The following is a 26650-nucleotide window of genomic DNA, read 5'->3' as shown; positions in this document are numbered from 1 at the left end:
TAGCTCTTGCTGTAGCTCCTGGTGGGAGGCCTCAGACCTGCACCCCATTGGAGATCCAGACACTAGGGTATCTAGTGGTCGGTGTGGACGACACCAGATTTCAACCACTCTCATAAGGGACACATTCAAGAGGCAGACTCAGTGAGCACCAAAGCCCTACTGTGTCTCCAGCACAGCAATTCTTCCATTATAGACACAACAGGTCCTCACAGCCAATTGGCCTGGAGGTCAATTCCTCCCAGTATACCAACAGCAATCAAGGCTTTTAACTACACCAAGACTTTCCATCAGCACACAAAGGGGTGTACCAAGAGCGACCACCTAGAGTGATTGGGGAAGCTGAGCTACCGGCCCCTATAGGTCACTGACCACACAAAACCACTCCATCAACACAGGTAGGCAGCCAAAATGCGGAGACACCGAAGTATGTCACGAGTAGGAGAGATGGAGGAAAGCAAACTAATGGATGACACAGTGTTCAGAACCACATTTATAAGGTTACTCAAGAATCTTCTAAAAACCGCTGAGAAACTTGAAGAGACCTTCAAGGACCTTAATGAGAATACAAAAAAAATGGAAAAAGACCAGTCAGAAATTATGAATACACTGTCTGAAATAAAGAATATACAGACACATAACTGTAGACCACTGTACCGGAAGAGTCAAACCAAAGATCTGGAATATGAGGAAGAAAAAAACACTCTACCCAGCAAAGTTATCATTCAGAATTGAAGGGCAGATAAAGAGCTTCACAGATAAGAAAAAGCTAAAGGAGTTCATCACCACCAAACCAGCATTATATGAAATGCTGAAGGGTATTCTTTAAAACGAGGAAAAAAAAGAAAAAGGTAAAGATAAAAATTATGAACAACAAATACATGTCTATCAACAAGTGATCCTAAAAATCAAGTGAATTAAAAATCCGAGGAACAGAATAAACTGGTGAACGTAATAGAATCAGAGGCATAGAATGGGAATGGATTGATAATTCTCAGGGGGAAAGGGGTGTCTGTGTGGGGGTATGGGAAGAGACTGGACAAAAATCATACACCTATGGATAAGGACAATGCGGGGGAGGTAAGGGCAGAGCGGGGGTGGGAACCGGGTGGTGGGGAGATATGGGGGGGAAAAAGGAGAAACAATTGAAATAATCTGAACAATAAAGATTTATTTTAAAAAAAACTATTAAAAATAATAAAATAAAATAAATAAAAGGCCCCTTTAGCTAAAGGCAGGAAAATGGACAAGATAACTTGTTTAGGTCCTGCCCAGTCCTGGGATTTTGACATTTTATATTGATCAACTTTACAGGCTTCTCATTTTTTACCTCACTCTCCTGACAACCCATGAAAATGCCCCTGGTGAGCTGATTCCTGCTCCTGTCCTCTCCTTCCTTTCAGACTTCCACAGTGTGTTCATAAGCCCTATTTCAGACTCAGCTTTTTCCTGTTACATGTTTAGACCTCCACCTATGTACTCTCACTCATGTGGTTTTTTTCTGTTATTTCTCACTCAAGGATATTTTTTCCATTAATTTTTAGAGAGTGGAGGGGAGTGAGAGAGAGCAAATGTGAAAGAGACACATCAATTGGTTCCTCCTGCATGCACCCCAACCGGGGTGGAGATCAAACTTGCAACCCAAGTATGTGCCTTGGAATTGAACCTGTGACTATTTGGTCCTTGGGCTGACACTCCAACCACTGAGCCATACAGGCTACAACTGTACCCTCATTCTTCATTGTTATTATATAAAAAGCACAATACATAACAAAATACAACATTAACCATTTTTTATAGAGCCTTTGCTTTTTACAACGAAAACAGCCATCACTCAACTTCCTTTTATCCTTTTCATTCCTTCAGTCTTAAAGTGTTCCTAAATTATAGGAAGATGTCACAATGTCCTATCTTTCTTAAATCTCACCTCTGGCCTGGCCAGTGTCACTCAGTGGTTAAACATTGACCTATGAACCTAGAGTTTGCTGGTTCGATTCCCAATCAGGGCACATACCTGGATTGTGGGCTTGATCCCCAGTAGGGGACATGCAGGAGGAAGCCAATCTATGATGTTTCTCTCTTATCGATGTTTCTATCCCTCTCCCTTCCTCTCTCTCTAAAAATAATTTAAAAAAAAGAAACAACAGCCCTCGCCGGTTTGGCTCAATGGATAGTGTCAGCCTGTGGACTGAAGAGTCACGGGTTCGATTCCGGTCAAGGGTACATGCCTGGGTTGTGGGCTCAATCCCCTCGGGGGCATGCAGGAGGCGGCCGATCAGTGATTCTCTCTCATTATTGATGTTTCTATCTCATTCCCTTCCTCTCTGAAATCAATAAAGATATGTTTTTTTTAAAGAAACAACAAAAATCAATAAAAACATATTTTAAGAATAAATAAATAATCAATAAAAACATTATTTTAAAAAAATCTCATCTCTGGTTAACATACTAGACCAGCAGGTAGAAAGCTATATCCCCAATATAAGTCTTTTTTATCAGTGGACTTGCTGTACTAATATGCCCAATTTTCTTAACAAGAACAAAAAAGAAGAAAGATAAAGGAAATAAAAAATAAATGAAAATAAAATGTAGTTTAAATCAATGAATGAGACAGTCATAATCATTTGGATAGCATATTGGGGGGTGAATTCAGGCAAGCAAAACTGAGAAGAACTGATTATTGGGGTTGGTAATAGGAGCCAAAAATATCTTAAGAGCAACAGGAACTTTGCCTTCTCTGTGTTCTGTATTGTAATAGCTTGAACTCTTTAATCAGATAGACCAGACTTTAAATCCTGACTCTGTCACTAATTAGCTCTGTGACCCTGAGCAACTGACCCCCTTCTGAGCTTCACTTTCCTTGTCTATAAGACTGAGATATATTATCTACTTTGTAAGTTTGTGGTTTTTGGATGAAATGTTACAACCAAAATGGAAAGTTTCTAACACAAAGCTTGGAACATTAGTAGGCGCACTGAAAATATTACTTCCCCCTTTCTTTCTGTGTCTCCCTTCATTTCCTATTACTATGCAATACAAGAATAAAATGGCCTATGGATACTCACTTGATTCAGGAATGATTGTGTTATTAAATTCACCACCTAGCCCTGGCCGGTTTGGCTCAGCGGATAGAGCATCGGCCTATGGACGGAAGGGTCCCAGGTTCGATTCCGGTCAAGGGCACATGCCCAGGTTGCTGGCTCAATCCCCAATGTGGGGCGTGCGGGAGGCAGCTGATCAATGCTTCTCTCTCATCATTGGTGTTTCTATCTCTCTCTCCCTCTCCCTTTCCTCTCTGAAATCAATAAAAATATATATATATTTTAAAAATTCACCACCTACCCCATCTGGAGCCAATATTCCCAGGGTAATAAAGCATGTGATCAGGAACCTAGAGATAATCTGAATCCTCTACCCTTTACTTGGAGAGGGCAAGAAAACAGGAGAAGTGACTGTGGCCTGAGCTTCTGAGAACCAATCAAAGGGTTGGCACTCTGAGGGCATGTATAGTTGTGCCACATTGAAAAGGCTCTGTGGTCCCTTTGGGAAGGATGTGAGACAACAGGGACTTTTACATTCTGCAGAGAGGGGTGTAAATAAGGACAGCCTCCTAGAAAGCAGTTTGGCATTAATTAGTAAAGCTGACATACCCTGCATGCCCTGTAACCATGCTTCCGTTTCTGGATTTATATTCTGGAGAAACTTTCAGATGTTCCCAGGAACATTGTTCATTACGACCAAAACCTGAAAAGAACCCAATCTCTCAGCAGGAGAACGGATAAGTTATGGTGCATTCATACAATGAAATATATAAAGCAATGAGAACAAACTATTGCTACATGAAACATCAAGATGAATTTTACAGACATAATATTAAGCAAAAAAAGCCAGACCCAAAAGAATGTGTTTCCTGTTATATAAAGTTAAAAAAACAGACAAAACTCATTTGTAGTAGTAAAAATCTGAATAATGGCCCAGCCGGCGTGGCTCAGTGATTGAGCATCCGCCTATGAACCAGGAGGTCATGGTTCAATTCCCACTCAGGGCACATGCCTACATTGCAGCCTTGATCCCCAGCGTGGGGTGTGCAAGAGTAGCCGATCAATGATTCTCTATCTCTCTTCCTCTCTCTGAAATCAACAAAAACATATTTTAAAAAATAAAGAAACCAAAACAGAGGCCAGAGAAATTAAACGACTTACTCAAAGTGATTCAGTCTGATCTAGAACCTAAGTATGCCTTTTGGCTACTTGTCAAGTGCTCCTCCCACCGACCCACCCTGATTCATTTAGATAGTCCCAGTTTCCTAATATCTTCCAGTGTCATATCTCTCGTAAGACTCATCTATGTTACAGCTTTTTTTTCCTTCTAAATTTGACATTTTTGTTGTAGGGAAAGGAGATCAAGTGAGATAGATATCCTTTCCACCACAGATATTCTAAACACAAAACCAGTCAAAATATCTAATAGTAGAGAACAGTCTGGGTCTATTTCTTTGATAGTTAGTTTGACTTGTTAATGTAGCTCTCCCTCTGTATGGCTGCTGCAACACAAAGGCTGACATTTGAGCCTCTGACACAAAGAAAAAGGGAAGGGTCTGAAAGTTGATAAAAGAATATGCTTGTCCCTTCTCTTTGTCTAAGCACAAGGTCTCTTCAGAGAAGAGTGAGCTCTTCTGCCACCTTGTGACAGAGAATGAGAATAGTGAACCCTCAGATCCTTTCCTATCCCCCACTCCAGGTGGCAGCATTGTCACGTGGCATCTAGGAATTCACAGAAAAAAATGAAATAAAAGTTGACAGGGGCAAGTTTCTTAAACTATAAGGGAGCAGAGAATCATGTAACCATGTTGAGGAAATAATAAGCAAAACCAATGTGCCTTACCCCTAGAAGAATCAGGCAACTGTGGCAGGGAAAAAAGGAATGAGATAATGCTGCCTGGACCAATAAGACTTGAGGTACTTATGTTCCCTCTACTTGGCTGGCCTCACTTCTCTGCCCTCTTCCATGGTAAAATTTCTTGAAAAGATTATGTACACATGTTCAGTTCCAACTCCCTCTCAGCCTCTCCTACTTCCACCTATAGTAAGGTTCTAGATCAGACTTGTGAACGGAAGGAGCCACATGCTAACCTGACAAGCTCAGGGGAGGCCTATGTGGCAGTCTTGCAAACTCAGAGACCTGAAATAACCACAAAGGATGGTTTGAAAATTAAATATTTAACTACAAACAGGTTATAGTGGGCAGTCATGTCCTAGGCCAATATCTTCCCTGACAAAGGTCAACTTAGATCTTCCTTACTGAGCCCATTTGCCTTTTTGCCTCTAAGATAACATATCTGTGAGATGTCTGGGCAACTTGTAACTTCCTTCTTTTGCTGGAGCCCCTGGGGCACAACCAAATGTGGTGGGCGCCAGGACAGATACTTCAAATTCCTTCATTATCATGTTAATTGTTCCTGTACCCACCTAAGTATGTGTCCATCATTTTGCTTTTTATCCAATCCCAGGGGTTTCCCACCGGTTGACTTTATCCCACCTCCTTAATCCATCACTAATGAGTTTCATGTAGCCGACCTATGTCCCGCCTTTGATGGCAATGTATAAATACAGATGTAACCTACCATTTCTTCGGAGCATTATCTCAATTCATTGAGGTTCTGCTTCCCGGCATATGTCAACATTTTGGCTCAAATAAACTCACTAAATTCTTTACAGGTTTCAATGGTTTTTTTTCGTTAACAGACTGAATCACTTTGAAACTGTTCTTACAGGATTGTCAAATATAGTGGACAGTCCGTTCTCATCATACACATCTCTCAGCATTTGACCAACTGATCATTTCTTCCTTGAAATACTCGCCTTTCTTGGCTTCTATGGCATTCATTCTCTTGGTTTTCTTAGCTCCAATGTCACCACCTCAGAGAAGTCTTCCCTAACCACCCTATTTAAAGTGGCCTCTGCCAGTAACCCTTCATCTCATCATTCTATTCTTTGCTTCACAACTATCTCTAATTATCTTTTTTTAAAAATATATTTTATTGATTTTTTACAGAGTAAAGGAGAGGGATAGAGAGTTAGAAACATCGATGAGAGAGGAACATTAATCAGCTGCCTCTTGCACACCCCCTACTGGGGATGTATCCGCAACCAAGGTACATGCCCTTGACCAGAATCGAACCTGGGACCCTTGAGTCCGCAGGCCAATGCTCTATCCAATGAGCCAAACCGGTTAGGGCTAATTTCTTATATATGTATTTGTGTATCATTCATTATTAGCCCTTTGCACTATTTTATTTTACACCAGGTTTGTTGTGTGCTTTCTATCTTTTCATGTGAACACAGACTTGATCTTGCTCACTGCTAGAATAGTGTCTGGCACATAGTCGCCCACAATAAATACTTGCTAAATGACAGGCACTGTGGCTGAATGTTCAGCACTTCTCCTTCCAATTTCAGGCAACATGTTGCCCTTTGGTGACAGATATCTCTTTCCTTTTTGTTTTCCAATACTTCCCTTGATGCTCTATTTAGCCAGATTTCAACCTGAATTAAAATGTCAGGCAACAGGGTAATAGTTAAATCATGATTTGACCCATATCTAATGAATTCCCTCATGGAATGTCCCTATTCATCATTATCAATCAGAGTGTTGGCCTCTAGAACCTTCTTTCATATAGCCAAACCTATGTTGACTCCAATGGAGTACATTTACAGTGGGTAGAGAGAATACAGCTCTGGGCTTAGGCAAAGGACCTAAATACATCCTCATTGCTGCTTTATGATCCATCTACCTATACTATCACAAAGTCTATATAGTATTATTAAAATATGCAAGTTTTGAAAAATCTTCAACAACAGTTATCTGTCTAGGAAAACCTTCCCAAACTGCAGGCAGTATCTCTCATCTAGGATATTTAGCTCTTCTTCACAACCTCTCAGCCCAATAGTCACGGGAAGGTGGTTTACCTATCCTCACTTCACTATTCAGGTGTGTGAAAGTGTACAAAACTAGATAGGTATGTCTGTGCTGCTGTGAGTCTACGTGTGTAACTGTGAATGAATACTAGAGATCATTTGGTCAGAATATTTACAGAGGAAAAAATTGAGATGCGGAGAAATCAAGCAGTTTTCTCAAGAGGACGTAGTTAATAACAGCCTGTATTAGAACCCAGTTCTCTTAATTCCTAGTGCAGTGCTTTCTCTAGTGTAACTCACCAACTTATTCAGTCCCAGTTCCCTGCTCTACTCTACAAATCACTTTCCTTAATTGAAATCTTTTATCTCTTTATCTCTGTATGCTAGTGTGTAAATCTATATGCCTGTCTTAGTGAGCATGCTTGTGAATGTCTACGTGTCTACCTGCAAGTATTTATAAAGCATATCACTGGGCGTTTATGCCCTTTCTCCTAGGGAAACCTCTGGGTAATTACCGTTTCTTATGTAGGCAACCGTGATCAGGGAAGACCTTCTGAGGTCAATCATTAACAAGCAGATTTGGTCCTCTCTCCAATCAGCTCTATTCCTGGGTCTTCAGGAAATGGAGCAAGATAATTAGGGTGGAACCAGACTCTCCCAGGGTCAAACTTGGTTCCAGGGCAGTGAAAATTCCTAGAGACAAAGCTATAAGAGACAGTGACAGATTAGCAGCATACTGTCTCTGCAAGGAGCATGTGCTCAAGCTGACATGGATACCATCTTGGTCTTCAGCCTAATCATTACATCCTATGATGCCAACAAGAAAGGTAAGTGCTACTCTAGCCTAATATCCTGGAAAATCCAAAGAGAAGCCTAGAAAGTGTTTGGGGTCTCTTCTGGCAAATAGAGAGATAGCCAATACTCAGTCGGCAATGCTTTCCAGTCATCCTATGCATCCTCTTGCAGGACTGCAACTTATTCAACCCAGAAAGATAGCTGTCTGTTTCATGGTGAGAAGTCTTTAAAGAATGTCTTGTTCATGTAACTAGCATCAGAGTCCTTTCACATGGCTTTCTCTCCTGGAGGGTGCTGTCACAAATTCATAGCTCCTCATAAGATGTCCTCCTTTTTAAGGTGTTACATCCAAATATGTGGGGATGCTCTTGGGAGGGGAGAGCTAAGAAAAGGGTGGTGTGGAGGTGAAATGGCACCATTTTCTGTTCTTTGATAACTTCATTTAAAACATGATTTTCAAAGTGTCCTAGACATTTCATCTCTATAATTAGCTCACCAGAGTTAAGGCCAAATAGTATAATGTGCAGTAGTAGCAAATTTAGCAAATGAAGAAAACTCACAAAAGAAGAAGAAGAAGAAAAAAAGAAAACTCACAACACCCTGTGAGTTATACGGCAAAAAGTATAAATAACTATGAACTATGGTTCCATGGAACTAGAAAGATACCTTGTTCAAGGTTACGCTTAATAAACTTTCAAAAGTTTTAAAACAAGAACAGGAAGGCGAAGAGATAATAATCAGTGTTTAAAGGAAAAGGTTGGTTAGTCTTTCATTAACTTCATTTAACTCTATTTTACCTCCCCACCCCCAAGGATAATAGAATGGTACTCAATTTTCTTTATACTAGTCTAACTTCCTCTTGTATATACTTTAGAGTCTTTGGGAGGAATTTTTATATTACCAATTGCAAGCTTTGTGAGAAGGAACTACATTATTTTGTATCTTCCTCTCCAGCGCCTGAAATTCTAAACAGTAAAGCCTGACCTTTTTTTTTTTTTTTTTTTACTTCCAGAACTCAGAGATAGCCGTTGTCAAGTGGAACAGCTCCCTGGGCTCTTCTCAATGGGTATGAGAAGCACCAGGGATGTGTTAACGCCAGGTATGGAATGAGCTCTCTCTTCCTGAAAAAAAAAAAAAAAAAAAATCACTTTTCCAGAAAATTTTTACTTTTAAAAGATGCCTGTCTCTCCCATTCCTAGCTCAGATCTCAAGTACCCTATTTTAAAGATATGTATTCCCCCAAAAGGCTTTCTGGAAACCAATTTTTTTGAATGAACTCTTATTAGCTAAGGCATGGCTATATAAATCAAAAAACGGGGTGAAGAAAGAGCAGGAGGCAGTACTCAACCCTCTCTGCACTAAAGAAGACAATCAATGAGCATTTCTCTGGGCTGAACTTACTGCAGTCACCTATCTTCATGGGACCCATGGCAGGAAGGAAGAAAGGCAGGTTTGTGTATTAAGTACCATAAGCACATGCTGAGGAAGAAGTCAACTAAAAAGACACAAAAATACAGCAGTGGAGTTTAACGCGTCAATAAAGTAGTTCAGCCATTCAGATTAAGAACCAGCTTCCTGTCCAGGCAGTGTGGTTCAGTGGTTGAGTATCGACCCATGAACTGGCAGGTCACAGTTTGATTCCCCATCAGGGCACATACCCGGACTGGGGACTCAATTCCCAGTGAGGACCATGCAGGAGGCAGCTGATTGATGATTCTTTTTCATCATTAATGTTTCTATCTCTCCCTCTCCCTTCCGCTCTGAAAACAATAAATATATGCCAGCTTCCTTTATTCTCTTTGGCTTATCTCTTTGCAGAAGCTCAAGCTGAAGACAACAGGTCCACCTTGGACCAAATTCTGACTGTGGCTACCTTGCAGTGCCTTGCCTCTGGGAGCAAAGTAAAAGTCAGCCTTGCATATTCAGAGAAAAGGCCAAAGGTCAAGTATACTCTAAAGAACTTGAGAGTCATTGCTGCTCCCCACAGAAGCAGCACTGCTTTCCCAAGCTGTCACCTAACCCCTACATCCAACTTTCAGAATGGATCTCTTCTAACAGGCAAAGGTGAGATTGGAACATGAGGTGAAGGTAGGCATGACTTTTACTTACAACCCTGAATGCAGGTGAAGCTTAGTAGCAGCTAATGCCTCAAGGAAATGGATTATCCTCTCCTTTGGCAAATCTATGTCCTCTCTGAGACACAGTTTTCTAATCTTTAAGGGCCCTTCTAGTCCTAACATGCTGCAATTTTCACATGCTCTCATTTCTGATGGGTCGTCTTTCACAATGGTTGATTTTGATTTACTCTGAATGCACGTAGTAAAATATTCAAACAACACAGGTTTCCAGTGAAAAGTAAATCTCCCTTGTTCTACTCCCTCAGTCCTCCAGTACTCTATCCCCAAGGGAAATCCTATCAACAACTTATTGAGTTTCCTTCCAGAGATATTCTAAGCATGTATGGATATATATTTTTTAAATATATTTTATTGATTTTTTTACAGAGAGGAAGAGAGAGGGATAGAGAGTTAGAAACATCGATGAGAGAGAAACATCTATCAGCTGCCTCTTGCACACCCCCTGCTGGGGATGTGCCCGCAACCAAGGTACATGCCCTTGACCGGAATCGAACCTGGGACCCTTGAGTCCGTAGGCCGACGCTCTATCCACTGAGCCAAACCGGTTTCAGCAAGGATATATATATTTTAAACACATAAATAGTAGCATACCATATACACTATTTAATACCTTGCTTTTTCCCCACTTAACAATGTATTGTATAGGTTGTTCCATATCAATATGTATAAACTAGAGGCCCAGTGCACGAAATTTGTACATTGGGTGGGGTCCCTCGAGGTGGCCTGTGCAGATTTAGCCCTAGCTCCCTCCCCCAGCCTTGCAGCCCTGTCTGGCACCCTGCCTTGGCCTGGCACCGCCCACTTACCTGCTCCACCATCCCGCTGCGGTCCGCTCTCATCAGGACCCATGGGGGCTGGCAGCACCTCCACTGTAGCCCGCTGCCAGTACCGCTATGCCCGCCATGTTCTGCACTGCCCCATTGGTCAGCGCACATCATAGCGAGCAGTCAAACTCCAGGTTGGTCAAACTCCCGCCCGAGGGGACAATTTGCATATTAGTCTTTTATTATATAGGATATGTCTCATTCCTTATAACTCTTGTACAGTATTACATTTTATGGCTATACTATCACCAGTTCACTATGAATGGATATTTTGGTTGTTTCCAACCTTTTGCAAATACAAACAATGCTGCAAGCAATGATCTTATACATTCTTCTTCGTGTGCCTACAATTTATCAATAGGATAAATTCCAAGCAGGGTTGCTATATCAAAGTTTGATAGATATTGCTAAGTTACCCTCCACAGTGGTTGTTCAGTTTTTCACTTCCACACACATTGAGGCTGCCTGTTCCCCCACAGTTGCTGAGCAATGGCTCTTGACCTCTGCCTTAAGTTTTTCTGCTTCTGTCCTTCCTTCTCCCACCCATTCTTTTTGTCAACTAGTTTATGATCTATATATTAGTATTGGCAGTTCCCCCTACATACAGGAAATTCCCTAGATCTGTGGTCGGCAAACTGCAGCTCGCGAGCCACATGCGGCTCTTTGGCCCCTTGAGTGTGGCTCTTCCACAAAATACTACGGCCTGGGTGAGTCTATTTTGAAGAAGTGGCGTTAGAAGTTTAAGTTAAAAAATTTGGCTCTCAAAAGAAATTTCAATTGTTGTGCTGCTGATATTTGGTTCTGTTGACTAATGAGTTTGCCGACCACTGCCCTAGATGCTACTGTTGCACTGCTGGAAAAAATTAAATAAAACTTGACACTTTTAGAGAAACTGGGGGTTCACCAGCAGAATAATGGGGCAGGGGGGGACTTTTAAAACTACAATCTGTTTAGAGCAGTGGTCGGCAAACTCATTAGTCAACAGAGCCAAATATCAACAGTTACAACAATTGAAATTTCTTTTGAGAGCCGAAAACCGACTTCTGCGCATGGGCCACGAAGTTTCAATCGCACTATAAGTGCGCGCCCACACATGGTATTTTGTGGAAGAGCCACACTCAAGGGGCCAAAAAGCCGCATGTGGCTCGCGAGCTGCAGTTTGCCAACCACGGGTTTAGAAGACTAGAAATTGGGAAATAAGTGGATAGGTTCTTGGGATGTGGCCCAGGTATAGTAAATGATAAATCCTCACATGACATGAATGTTTTCATTCCTTTACTATACTTTCTAAAGTTCACATGGTGATCACTTTTGTGTGAAAAAAACAAACGCACAAAAAAAAAAACTCTTAAAAACTTAAAAGCCTCTGACAGTATTTGGGGGCTTTCAGTCATTCAGTGTTAATGCAAATTAATTCAACCAGATTGTTCTCTTCCTAACATGTGACACCCCCACCCTATGAGTCAATGATAAGTGTGATGGGAATAGTGAGCTTAAGTCATTTTGGAGTCTAGAGCACTTTGTACAGGGTGGATCTTTCTTGGATATAATGCTATGCAGTGTTGGACTCAGAGCAATGAAGACACTAGCTCTTAGAGATTTGGGACAGGGAAAACTGCGAGATTAAGGGGGAGAGATGCCAATGATCAACCTGCCCCAATTCAGCAATTTGCTTTGGGCTAGCCTAGAGTCCAGGGGAGGAGGAAAAGTTTAAGCCAGCGATTTTCAATGGGGGTGTTGCAAGAATTTTTAAGACATGCAATACCTGTTTTTTAGTCAGGGGCACTGGCCTGTTTCCCTTAGATTGTTAAATTGAAAAATAGCTATCCAGTGTGGCTGAATAAAAAATTATACCTATTTATTTTTGTCAGATCAGCAAAAAACAATTTTGGGGGGGGGGGGTGTTTCCTGGAATTTTAGTAGTTTCTGTGTGCCATGAGATGGAAAAGGTTGAAAATAGCTGGTTTAAGCTAATACCCTGTACTATTTGAGCTGTGCAAAGAAAGTAAATGGATATTTGCAGGTTAGTTTGGGGATCTAATCATCAGTCAAGATACATTTCTTGAACTCTGATGAATTGCAGACAACCAATTTATGAGTGGACTTTTGAAATATTGCCCCATTTATAAGTTTGAAACTGCCTATTCTGAATTTAAACTTACACTGAGTGCCAGGAAGTGACACCCTCCAAGTAGAGTAGAAATAATTAGATACATGGTCAAATTTATAAGGTAATAAAAGAGATGCCACTATAGATGACATCGGTCTACACAGGAGGATGTCCCAGAAACAAGCCAATTCATGGAAATGTTCCCAGAGCAAAGTAGGAATCTGAAATTGTCAGGATGAGAATGGACTGCAACACAGTTGGTCATCAGAAGATGTGGGTTGACACGCAATCTAGAAAAATGTAAGATGGAGACTATTTGTTACTATTTATGGAATTTGGCCAAGGACAAGATCCTCTATTATAAATATTCTGATAATTCTTTCTGATGAAAGAGGACTCGTAGGTCTTTATCACTTCTGATAAGGTTTACACCATCTAGTTCCTATTCCTCAGATCTATATTAATCAAGAAACTTTCCAATTATGCATTAGGTTTCACAAGAACCTGTAGGTTTAGAAAAGGGTATCTAGACGAGAAAAACATCATATCTGATCCATTTGACAGACACATTCTCCTATGTAAATATTTTTTAATGTCATTTTAGTATATAGATGAGGTTCTTTGGAATTTGAGTGGTGTGAACTAATTCCTATGGTCTGTTTACCCCATGTGAAACTGTGAGGATAGAAGAAATATTACACAAATGTTTATTCTGATATTAATGATCACCTTTGACAAGTTAGTTAATTTCTCCAGTGCTCAGTTTCTATAGGTACAAAAGAGGGGTTTGACTACATGGTCTGATTTCTATATATGTACAGCTGAGGTTTAGATCCGAAGCACAAACCCAATAGCAATACATAAGGCTTCTCAAATAGCCCTTTCAACCTGCTAATATTATTACAGAATAGGCTCTAAAAGAGACTTCCATTTAAATACAATGTATCTAATGCTCCCTTTTTAAAATAAGTTATTTTGTAATAAAGCAAAGCATCATCTCCTAAATCAAATATTTCATAAATTTGGATTTTTGTTTTTCTCATTAAAGTGGGGCATTCATGCCCAAATATCCTTAGCCAAAGAAAAGCTAATTGCAATTCCATCATCACTGGGAATGGAGAGCTGTATTTACAAATATGCTCCACCTTAATGCTGTTACCTAGCAGATGAGATCTACTAGAGATGAACTGGAAACATGGACGGACATTAATTCAGAAACTAGGCAAAAATGAAAATACATTGACAGATGAAGCCTATTAAGTAGGCTTTGCAACAGTGGCCCCAGGAGGTGAGAAGACATGCTATAGTGAAATACCATTATCCCTGTGGTTAGAGGGCACAGTTCTACTTAGAGGATCTCAAGGCTTTTCCTCCTCCTCCAATCATGATCACTCAGCATGCAGTGTGTTTTCATCCCTGCTTTCTCATCTTCACATCACCCCTGTGAAATAGGTAGATCAAGAATTATCCTATTTAGATCTAGGAGAAAAGATGGCGGCGGAGGTGAAAGGCTGATCTGTTGCCTCGCATGGCAGTTTCGGAAATACAACTGAAACATGGACTGCTGAGGGTGGCGACTGCTGCTCGCGTCTCCCCAGACCGGGCAGCTGCTCCCCTCAGTCATTACCGCAGCCGGGGCCATGGGCTCGTGGGGGCCGCGGCTGCTGTGGCGGCGGCCGCGGACTCCGCGCAGTGGCTCTCGGTGAAGAAAGAGACCATCTTTCTGCAGGAGGGGCTCACCCGCGCCACCGACCTGGCCGAGCTGCGCACTGAGATCCTCGGGGCCCCGGACGCCGCCAACACCAATTTGGAGGATTCTTAAGAGATCTCATCTTACTTTCAAGTCCTCTAGCCATTTTGACGGAGGAGAATCAAGAGGATGGCTGGGCCGCGCGCAGCGGTTTCAGGGGCGAGACTGGAGGACGGAGCGTCTGCAGCCCAGAACTACAGGAGAGATTTACAGCTAAGAGGGAAGAGGAAACCAGCGAAATCGGAGGGGACAAGGTGCGGAGGCGCGTGGCTCGGGCTGGTGGCGGGGGAAAGGGGCTTTTGTTCCAAACTTAGGGGAGATTAGCTCTCCATCACCCTGAAATCCAGCTTCTGGGGACCCGCGGGAGACCCAGATGCCTGCGGGGAGAGGCGGGACTCTTGCGGAGGTGCGCCCAGCAATCAGTGTTTGCTGCGCTAGAGCGCGGAATGAGGGGACTTAGAAACTTGGAAGGCAGAAGGAGCAGATTCGCAGCCATTGTGGCTCGCCGCACCATGGCCTGTTGGCGCCCTGAGACCCCGCCCCACCCTGGGACCCGTCCCGCCCTGAGACCCGCCCCGCCCTGGGACCCGCCCCGCACGTTTTGAAGACCCGCCCCGCAAGTCTTGCAGGCACACCTATGCTCCAAGCAACGGCTTATGCATGTGGGTGGCCTGCCCTCTGGCAGCGGACCAGATAAACTGCTGTTCTAGTCGGACTGCTCCAGGGCCACTCAGACAGAAGGAGGAAACTACAGTTCTTGCTGTAATCCCTGCTGAGTGCCTAAGGCAGTGGCTGATCTACGCCCCATTGGGGACCCAGAAACGAGGGCATCTGGTGGTCTGTGGGAAATGACACCAGACTTCAACCACGCACATAAGGGACAAATCCAACAGGCAGATTCAGTGAGCGCCAAAGCCTTGCTGCACCAAGACCCGGCCCATAGAAGAGTCTCCTGCACAGCAACTCTTCCTTTATAGACAAAGAGAGCCCTCCCGGTGGCACCAGCAACAATCAAGACTTAACTATACAAGGGAGGACCGGGATGGAGACATAGGGCGGAGGCCTGGATGTTGCCTGCCACAACAACTTTGAGGCTGCGACGGGAGAGCGGAGCAGACACCACCCAAAACCACCGTAGGGCTGGCTGAGTGGATGCTCTGCAGCTAGAATAAGAGGGGTATGCGGGATGATGCTGATGCAGATGACCCAAGGACCACACTTTGGGAACTGCGGCTTGGGCGACGCAGGGGCGACCTGGAGCGTGCTCGGCGCGGTCCCCCCGGCGGTCTCTGGCTGAGGGGGCGGCTCCACTTGCTGCCGAGCACGGACAGACGGGCCCCTGTGAGACGTGGGGTGGGGGACTCCGCGCTTGCTGGCCTCCGAGTCCTTCAGGAATTTCGGTGCCCCGGGGGCGGCCGGGTGCGCATGCTCGGCGACCGGCCGCCGCTGCGGACCCAGGAGCCGGCGCGGTGACGCCGGGCCGGCCCGCCGCCACGCACCGGGCGCACCGGAACTTCGCCGAGCAGCCGCCCGACGAGTTCTGCGGCAGCCGTCCTGGAGCTCTGGCAGGATGGCCGGGGGGGTTGCTGGGGGGGGTTGACCGGCGGGAATTGGGATCGGGAGGACGGGGCCCCGCTGGGACCCGGGTGCGGGCGGGGTTGCGCGCCTCTGGGCTCGGGAGTGGTCGCGCGCCTCCGAGTATGGGTGGGGCCTCGCGTCCCTGGGTCTGGGTGGGGCCACGTGCCCCTGGCTCCAGGTGAGGCCGGATTCCGGGTCCGGGTGAGGCCAAGTGCCCCTGGACCCGGATGACGCTGGGTCCCGTGCCCGGGTGAGGCCAAGCGCCCCTGGGTCTGGAAGAGGCCAAGCGCCCCTGGGTCCGGGTGAGACCATGTGTCCCTGGATCCGGGGGAGGCCTCGTGCACCTAGGTCCAAGTGAGTCCACGCACCCCTGGGTCCGGGCGAGATCATGTGTCCCTGGATCCGGGTGGGGCCTCGTGCATCTAGGCCCGGGTGGGGCCGCGTACCCCTGGGCCTGGGGGAGGCCAGGCGTCCCTGGGTCCGGGTGAGACCGTGTGTCCCTGGATCCGGGTGAGGCCTCGTGTGCCTAGGCCCGGGTGAGGCCACATGCCCCTGGGTCTGGGAGAGGCCAGGCGTCCCTGGATCCGGGCGAGACCATGTGTCCCTGGATCCGGGTGAGGCCTCGTGCACCTATGCCCGGGTGAGGCCACGTGCCCCTGGGTCTGGGAGAGGCCAAGCGTCCCTGGGTCCGGGCTAGACCATGAGTCCCTGGATCCGGGTGAGGCCTCGTGCACCTAGGCCCGGGTGAGGCCACGTGCCCCTGGGGCTGGGAGAGGCCAAGCGTCCCTAGGTCCGGGTGAGACCACGTGTCCCTGGATCCGGGTGAGACCTCGTGCACCTATGCCCGGGTGAGGCCACGTGCCCCTGGGTCTGGGAGAGGCCAAGCGTCCCTGGGTCCGGGTGAGACCATGTGTCCCTGGATCCGGGTGAGGCCTCGTACACCTAGGCCCGGATGAGGCCACGTGCCCCTGGGTCTGGGAGAGCCCAAGCGTCCCTGGGTCCGGGTGAGACCATGTGTCCCTAGATCCGGGAGAGGCCACGTGCCCCTTAGTCCGGGTGAAGCCGTGCCCCTGGGTTCGCCGAGACCAAACCAGAGGGAGTCGGACCTCCGTTACCACCATTTGTCCACCATCCAGAGCTGAGGGGTCAGTGCTGACATGTACAGATAAGGAACTGGTGGACATTGTAATTGGGTCTCAAAAGAACTGTTGGTCCAGAAAGAAACTCACTACAGACTGATCCATCTGCCTGTCAACATAACTATTATTGCTCGTCTCACATTCAGTTCTCATAAGTATATATCTAGTGACATATGATCTCGCTCATCTAGGGGAAATGATGAACAACATAGACTGAGGAACAAGAACAGAACCAGAAGCAAGGAGGCATCGATGGGACTATCGGGCCTCAGAGGGAGGATAGGGGAGGGTGGGGAGAGGGGGAGAGTTCAACCAAAGGACTTGTGTGCATGCATATGAGCCTATCCAACGGTTAAGTTCAACAGGGGGTTGGGGCATGCGTGGGGAGGGGGGGGATGAGAATGGGGGGATGAGGACAAATATGTGACACCTTAATCAATAAAGAAATTTAAAAAAAAAAGAATTATCCTATTTAAAAAAAAGAATTATCCTATATAATAAAGAGCTAATATGCTAATTAGACTGAACAGCAGAATGACTGTCCAGGGCTGCAAGGGCCGGGCCCCGTGCATGAATTTCGTCCATTGGGCCTCTACTTTTATTATAACCATCTTACAGACAAGGAGACCAAAACTCAGAGAACTTAGGTGACTTGTCCAAAGTGAGATTTTCTTATCTTCAGCTCATCTGTCTCATAAAACATGTTATCACTTCAGAGACCTGACTGGCACTATGCTGAAAACACTTCACATAATTTCCTTGTGTTTTGTTTTTTTTTTCTTTTGAAACTGTGGCTCTTGGTCTTTATCTTTGCCAACACTGTCTTCCTGATTAAAATGAAATCAAGGATGAGTCCTTACCCTGTAATTTCATGTACAATGTCTGGTACTGTGGCCACTGGCCTCTGAAGTAAGGAACTATCATTTTCACATGGACTTAATCAAGACATGGGAGAGTAATTTAGAAACAGCAAGTAGGACTTACAGACCTCAATTTAATAAGCAATGATAAGAGACCATTCAAAATGGAATAGGAACCACTGTCTGAATTGGATTAAGTCAATTCTGGAGGCAAGTTAAGTTCATTCCAGACTACAGCCAGAATTTGTCTACATCATCTCATCACTTCCACAGCTGGTCTGAGTCATCATCATCTCTCATTGGATTTCTGCAATAGCCTCCTATCAGGTGACTCTGCTTCTACCCTTGCCCCACTACAGTCTATTTCAGTGATCCTTTAAAAATAAAACCATCATGCCATTCCTCTGCTCAAAACCTTGTAATGGATCCCCATTTCTTTTTTTTAAAATATGTTTCTATTGACCTGAGAGAGAGAGGCAGGGAGAGGGAGAAAGAGGCAGGGAGAGGGAAAGACAGAGAGAAACATCAATCGGTTGCCTCCCCGAAGCACTCAACCAGGGATCAAACCCACTACCCAGGTATGTGCCCTGACTGGGAATCAAACCCGGTGATCTTTCAGTGCACAGGATGATGGGACAACGCTCAACCACCTGAGCCACACTGGGCAGGACTGGATCCCCATTTCAATCAGAATAAAAAACCAAAGTCCTTAAACTAGCCTACAAGGCCCCCAGTGATATGGGCCCATTTCCTTTAGATCCTATCTCCTACTCCTGCCCCCTTGCTCACTCTACTCCAACCTCACTGGCCTCTTTGCTTGTCCTCTAAAACTGTAACATGCCAGACATCTCTGCCTTGGGGCCTATACTCTAGCTCTCACCTCTGCCTAGGTCACTACAACAGGTCCTCGAATAACATCATTTTGTTATAACATTGATGAGAAAATATTGATTTCCACTAGGGCCACTGTCTGTGTGGAGTTGGCATGTTCTCCCCAGTTTGCAAGGGTTTCCCTCCATACACTGGTTTCCTCTCACAACCCAAAGACGTGCATATTACATGATTTGGGGTATCTACATTGCTCTGGTCTCCGTGTGGGTGTCTGTGAGGGTGCCCTGCAGCGGAAGGGCTCCCTGTCCAGGGTTGTCCCCTGCTGAGTTGCTGGGATAGGCTCTGGCCACCCTCAGCCCTGAACTGGAATAAGCAGCTTAGAAAAGAATTATCTTGCTTGTTTATATTAATATTTATTAAATGTATGTGAGTTCACATTTATTTCAAAGTTTAATATTAGAAGTGTTTGGGGTCTTTAGAAATTTGGTGATGTTTTTGTGACCAGAAATATGCCAGAGGAACCCAATTCTTATTTTCTTGTTTATATCAGTTAGCCTATGGGACAACTGGTTTTGTTATATGTCATTTTGCCTTAAAGTCACAGTTTCCAAATCTAGCGACAACATTAGTGAGGACTTACTATACTTTCCAGGTATCTACATGGCTATTCCCCTCATCTCCTTCAAGTCTTGGCTCAATTCTCACCTTCTCAATGAAACCAGCCTACACTGCATGTTGCCAAACCACTGCCCACCTGCACCACATCCCTAGACTGCTCCCTTACCTTTCTCTACTTTTAAAAATATATTTTTTTTATTGAATTAAGATAGGAAGGGAGAGGAAGAGGGAGAGTGAGATAGAAACATCAATGATGAGAGAGCATCATTGATCGGCTGTCTCCTGCATGCCCCACACTGGGGATGGAGCCCGAAACCTGGGCATATGCCCTGACCGTGAACCAAACAGTGACCTCCTGGTTCATAGGTCAATGCTCAGCCACTGAACCATGCCAACTGGGCACCTTCCTCTACTTTATTTATTTATTTTTTTGTAGCACATACCATAAAATTTACTGTATTTATTGTGGTCTACTTCCCCCTCCTCCCCTCAACCCTTTCTCTCCTTTACTCCTTCCCTAGCTAGAATGTATCCAACTGATATATCCAAAGTAATGAAGTAGTCTCTGGCACATAATAGATACAGTATTCATTTTTAATTATTTGCAGAATGAATGAAATTGAGGAGTGCATGTAGCTGAGTGGTCTTTCCTTCTTCCAACTCCTTTCGCTTTCCCCAATCCCCTCTCAGAGTAGTTGACTTACACTCCACCAGACAAACTTGCAGCAATCATTAAGGCAAATTATAATATTTCATGTTCCTCCTTGGACTTTGGAGCCATCTTTTTAAAAGATGGAAACTTTGAACAGTGTTACACCCTCCATCCTTATTATTATTATGGCCTTAAGCATGATAGGCAAATAAGATATGGTCTACTCCTCCACTCTGATCCTACATTAGTCAAAGGCCTCCTGGGGATTTTAATCCATATCTCTTATTAGTATCTCTATTCTCATTTACTCTTGGCATTATTTGGAGCTTACACCCTAAACCTATGGACAGGTCAATGGGGCCCACAGTGAGAAGTTTAGTATCATCTTGGGTAGAGCTAGGGTCTTTTGTCAGGTAAAATCAAAGGCAGGATAAAGTTTTCTCAGTTGTCCTTTCACTCATTCTTTCTTTTTTTTCCAGCTTTTTTACCAGGGATCTTCCAATGTAAGGTCTATCCAGCAATGAGGACTTCATTAGAGGCTTCTCCCACCACTACCACCTCCATAACTCCAGGGAATAAAGGAAGAGAGAAAACTACAAGTATTGATGATTTTTCTACCCCTTTGAAACAAGGTACAGAATAAGTAAGGGTGAGACAAGAACAGAAGGAAAAACATTTTTAACCCCAACATTACCCTGGGTCTCCTAGGATTTTTCTGGAGGTTGAGAAGTTACACAGAGTTTCTATTAGAAAAACCACTCCATTTCTTATGGAAAAAAAATCAGTTTCTCTATAAAGAAGGTCCCAGAAATGTTTGTAGTTTGACACTATAGACATGTGCTGCATAACAACATTTTGGTCTCTGATGGAACTACTATATATACAGTATAGTACATAATACTTGATAATAATAAATGACTGTTACTGCTTTATGTATTTACTATTCTACACTTTCTATCATTGCTTTAGAGTGTACTCTTTCTATTTATAAGGAAAGTGTGCTGTAAAACAATATGTTGTGTTAAGCCAGCAGCAGCCTTATACACCTGTGTTTACTGTCTCTTGATTATACCCTTTTCCCTTATGCTTGATTTAATCTCAGGTTGTTTTATAAATTTTGTGTAGCTTAAATGTACAGTACTTGTTATATCAAGTCTACAGTAGTGTACAGTAATGTCCTAGATCTTCACATTCACTCACCCACTCACTCACTGACTCACCCAGAGCAACTTCCAGATGTGCAAGCTCCATTCATGGTAAGTGCCCTGTATAGGTATACCATTTTTTATCTTTTACACTGTATTTTTACTGTACCTTTTTCTATACACAAATACCAATGTGCTACAATTGCCTACAGTATCCAATACAGTAACATGCTGTACAGGAGCAATACACTATACCATATAGCCTAGGTGTGTAGTGGGCTGCACCATCTAGGTTAGTTTAAGTGTACTGTCTCATTTTTGCTCAATGATGGAATTGCCTAATGATGCATTTCTCAGAATGTATCCTGGTTGTTAAGGGGCATATGACTGTATTAATAGTGCTTTACCTCCACACCAATGAGCTAATCTTGCAGCCAGATTTGGGGACGGAATGAAATGTATTCATGTGGTAGGTAATACCAGCCACTGCATGTATAGACAGGCGACATTTACACACTCAGCAATTATTATAGTGATGGCAACAACCAAGTGCATGTTTCATCTGCACAGTTTTTGGAAACGACCTTCCCTAAATTGGCCAGAACTCAAATTCTGTAAGATTCTGGCTTGGGTGACATCCTAGTTCCTACCAGGAGAAAAATAAATATGAGACCAGTAATAACAACATGCATATAAGCCATGTGTCCCCAAATTTGGCTTATGACCCAGGAGCAATGCCAACTCACCCTTGTTTCTCCTATGCCCCACTAAAGCCACGAGGAGCAAAGGAGGGTGGTTTTCTAGGTAGAGACCCTGAGAGGGCTGCTGGTGAAAGAAGAGTTAGAACTCCTTGGGCACTCCCACCCCTTTTCCTCTCTTGAGAGCAGTGCAAAAATGGGTCCTATTTGATCATGGAAAAATCCCAAAGCCCCGGGAAGGTGACTCTCTGAGATTAGAGCAGAGCCCATGATGCCCACCCCACTCCTGACTGTAAGTCTGAACTGGAAAGTGGGCCCTGCCTCTGAATCTAGCTGGACCCCTCTTAGTCATGTGAGCCAAGAGACCTTCAAATCAGAGGGTTGATCTTTTCCCTCTCTCAAATTCTCTTTCTCCCTCTTCTACTCCTCTCTCTCCTTTTAGACACAGATGAAAACCTAGAGAAGAGGCAGAAATGGAGCCTTGTGGTCAAATTTCTGATTGCTGTCACTCTGTTGTTCAGTGGAATCGCTATTACAGTGTTTGTCGTTTTTGAAGTTCCATGTCCTGTAAGTTTGCTGATGTGTTGGGTCCTTGGGCTTGATCTATAAAAATCTCCAGATAATAAGAAAAACATAGACTTTGGAGTTTGGACAGACCTACCACTCATCTCAAACTCACTAGCTGAGTGGCTTTGAGAAAGTTGCTTGACTTGTCCAACCTCAGTTGTCTCATCTTTACAATGGGACTAATGATATTTGCCTCTTATGGTGGTTATGAAGGTTAATTGAGACCATGTGTGAAAGGAGGTCCTTGCTAAATGTGAGTTCCTTTCCTTTGCTGTACTTGTACATTCTCTAGGGAGGATAGAGCCAATAGAACAGAATAGTTTCTTTAGAAGAGATAATTTTCTTTAAATGGCCCGACATGAGGTTTGGAAGATAATCAAATGCATACCAGCCACCTAAAGTTAATACCAGTCATTTTTCTCCCCTCAGTGTCAATGCCTAAGAACCAGAGAACTATGCCAATGCCGGCGATTGTGGGAAAGGCGAAGGAAGGAAGGTCAACAACCTGAGGCAGCTGAATCCCAGCCTCACTCTCAGCCAGAGAAGGAAAGTGTTCTCTGTATGGTTTGTGCATTTGCTTGGAGAAAATGGGGCTAACATATAAGTGCTGGGAGACAGGAAGCTACTTCTGTTACGAAGCAAATGTGGTTAATTGTTTTATGTGTCAGGAAATAGGTAGGTATTTGTAATGCTATTTTCTTAACATTAGTCCAGCCATAACATAGTAGGGTACATACTAAAAATACAGATTTCTGGGCCCCAGATATAATGAATCAGCAGAATGAATCAGGAATTTTTAACATGCTCCCTATTTAGAGGTGAATTTACTGTAAAATTAATGATGCTTAAGCTTCAGGAACCATGGGACCTTGTATCCAATTTTGTATTTTGAAAATTATATCATTTTTTAAAAATGTTTTATTGATTTCATTTTTTTTTTTGTTAATCTTCACCTGAGGAAATTTTTCCATTGATTTTTAGAGAGTGGAAGGAAAGGGGAGAGACAGAAAGAGAGAAACACTGATGATGTGAGAGAGACACATCAATTCGTTGCCTCCCACATGCACCCTGACCAGGGCAGGGGATGGAGCCTACAACTGAGGTACGTGCCCTTGACCAGAGTGGAACCCCAGACCTTTCAGTCTGAGGGCTGGCATTCTATCCACTGAGCCAAACTGTCTAGGGCTTTATTGATTTCAGAGAGAGGAAGAGAGAAATAGAAATATCAATGATTAGAGAGAATCACCTATCAGTATGCCCCTTACTGGGATGGATCTCACAACCCATGCATGTGCCCTGACTGGGAAACCAATTGTGACCTCCTAGCTCATGGGTTAAAAGCTCAATCACTGAACCACTCCTGCTGGGCTGTTTTCTTTTTCTTAAGAAAAGCTCCCCCAAACCTATAAGAGCTTCAGAGACCACAACTATATGTCCATCCCTGCCCTTAGGTAACTCTTACATACACCAACGTTTAGGAACCACTATACTTGAACAGTTTGATTTTTGGCAAAACAGTTTTTTTCCTCCCTACCCTTGGGTTTCCTGACAGGATTATAAAAGCACATTGCCCTTTGGTGTCTAAAACGGACACTACCCCACTGGTTCAGCACAGCTGCTTTAAGTCCAGTTTCCCCATGAAGAGTGGCTTCAGCCTTTGAATATAAGAAATTGATGGGTACCTTCTCTACATCATCTATAAAACAAAGAGACTAGGTCTCCAATACTTTTTAAATTAAAAATGGTACCCACTTTTGTAGAATTATAGCGTTAAGAATGGGTCTCAAAAATTATAGTGTCCAGGATGGTACACATGCTGCTACCCTTTAATTCTGTGTTGGCTGCACATATCAATAATCAACCATACTGCAACTAGAAAATTTAAGTTCTGGAAATCTAATGCATAGAATAGTGAGTACATTCAATAATACTGTATTATGTACTTCAAAATTGCTAAGAGACTAGATCTTAAATGTTCTCACCATAAGAAAGAAAAGATAATTATATTTCGTGATAGAGGTGTTAGCTAAAACTACATTAGTAATCATATTACAATATATAAATATGTCAAATCAACACATTGTACACCTTAAACTTACACAATATTATATGTCAATTATATCTCAATATTTTTTATTATTTTTAAAAATATATTTTATTGACTTTTTACAGAGAGGAAGGGAGAGGGATAGAGAGCCAGAAACATCAATGAGAGAGAAACATCGATCAGCAGCCTCCTGCACACCCCCCACATGGGAAGTGCCCACAACTAAGGTACATGCCCTTGACGGGAATCGAACCTGGGACCCTTGAGTCCGCAGGCCAATGCTCTATCCACTGAGCCAAACCGGTTTCGGCTATATTTCAATATTTAAAAAATCAAGCAAAGCACTCTTTCCACCCAGGAATGGTATCAGAATCTTTCTTATCACATTGCATCAGATACTCAATGCCAACTTGTTTGTCATCTCTGGTTTAGGTTAATATTTTTCATAATTTTGTTTTTTCTAATATTGGATGATGAGCTCATGTAAATTAGTATGATTTTATCATCTGGTGTATTTTTAGTCCTTTACTCCAATCTACATTATCATTTCTACTGAATATTAGAAAAAACAGGTCTGAAGGGGACTATAAAGTTTAGTTTAGAATTACAGGAAACCATGAAGCAGCAACTCTGAATTTTTCCCATGAACAAAATAAGCTGATAAATAATAAATAAATTAATAAAAATAGTAGTAAGTAATTTTATACAAATTGCCTTATTTGAGCCACATAAAAATCATGGGATGTAGCTAGAGCAGAAATATACATTTTGGTTGATACTTAAATTGAGGCCCAGAGAGGTTATGTGACTTGGCCAAGGTCACACAGGTGGTAGAAACAGAACTGAAGTCCAGGTCTTTTAATTCCTATACTGGATTTACTGGCTTATTCATCTATTCCATAAAATTTTACTGAAAGTGCCAATTTTTCTTCTTTCTTCCCACCTTCCAGAGGCTTACAGTCTATATTCATATCAGGTTAGCATTTATAAAGTACATACAAAATCAGATGGGGCATGGAGTCAGGTGTAGTGAGAATGGAAAAGGATTAGTAAAAAATATTTGGTCCACTTAGACCTAGGTCTCTGCTGCTTTTCCAACAGAGTGAGATTGTATGGGCCTGATTCAAGGAATGAAGTAGAATCATTGTGCATCTGGGATTCAAAGTGGCTGCAGACTGAGGGCCTTTTCCATCCAAGGCAAATAGGTCAAGCAAGGGGTAGATGGGCTCTTTGCTGGTAGGTTATAGAGTCCAATAAATTGTAGGTTTTCATACTAAGTGCACCTTGCAGATACTTTCTCTGTGTAAGCACAATAACTTTCCCTAGAATTATCGGGAAGCAAAGAGGCAAAAAGATGTGTACTTGGAATTATACAAGGTTTTATACTTAGCTATTTTTTAGCAGTATATAAAGAAATACTCACTTGCATCCTTCTTTATCTTTCCTATTTTCTTTCAATCTCTAGGTTGGACAAAATGTTCCCAACTCAAACTCAAAGAAAGCTGCCGAGATCACTGTTATCCACCAGACATACTTCTGAGAAGTTCTGTTCTGTCTCACACACTGCATGATGGATACTATACTGTCTTCCCCCTATTATTAATCAAGACTAGAGGCCCAATGCACGAAGATTCATGCAAGAATAGGCCTTCCTTCCCCTGGCTGCCGGCACCGCCTTCACTCCGGCCAGAGCCACCTTCCGCCTCTCACCTTGTCGTGTCAATTAGCATATTCCCTCATTATTGGCTGTGGGCGCCACCATATTTTGTTGCAGATTTATGGTCAATTTGCATATTCTGTCTTTATTAGATAGGATGGGCAGATTCTTGCCATTTCTGCACTCGTATCTTCAGCAGGAACATTGCAATCAAACAGTAATGCCAGGCCAATGAAGGGGGAGCCTGGGCTTATCAATCAATTACCCTCATGCCACTGGTACTGACTGATTCACAAGCCTCTGAGATTCACTTTGTACTTCCACAAA

General features: G+C 43.4%; 1 protein-coding gene across 1 annotated transcript; it reads left to right on the top strand.

Moving 5' to 3' along the window:
* The first annotated feature begins 7683 nt into the window (after nucleotides 1-7683).
* C20H17orf78 (chromosome 20 C17orf78 homolog) lies at nucleotides 7684-26206 on the top strand. Its single transcript, XM_054709407.1, has 6 exons — nucleotides 7684-7741; nucleotides 8722-8808; nucleotides 9528-9773; nucleotides 22495-22619; nucleotides 23049-23171; nucleotides 26132-26206. The coding sequence occupies exons 1-6, from the start codon at nucleotides 7684-7686 to the stop codon at nucleotides 26204-26206; spliced, it is 714 nt and encodes a 237-aa protein (XP_054565382.1).
* Nucleotides 26207-26650: the final 444 nt, after the last annotated feature.

This window comes from Eptesicus fuscus, chromosome 20, assembly GCF_027574615.1.
Source record: "Eptesicus fuscus isolate TK198812 chromosome 20, DD_ASM_mEF_20220401, whole genome shotgun sequence".
NCBI lineage: Eukaryota > Metazoa > Chordata > Mammalia > Chiroptera > Vespertilionidae > Eptesicus > Eptesicus fuscus.
The sequence above is the reverse complement of the archived record's forward strand: the minus strand, read 5'-3'. Positions and strand labels throughout refer to the sequence as shown.

Excerpts from the sequence above, each read along its gene's own strand:
- C20H17orf78 (XM_054709407.1), top strand. The coding sequence starts at position 7,684 with ATGGATACCATCTTGGTCTTCAGCCTAATCATTACATCCTATGATGCC. Across the intron at positions 7,742-8,721 it reads CTATGATGCCAACAAGAAAG|AACTCAGAGATAGCCGTTGT; the intron begins GTAAGTGCTACT and ends TTTTACTTCCAG. Across the intron at positions 23,172-26,131 it reads CTCAGCCAGAGAAGGAAAGT|GTTGGACAAAATGTTCCCAA; the intron begins GTTCTCTGTATG and ends TTCAATCTCTAG.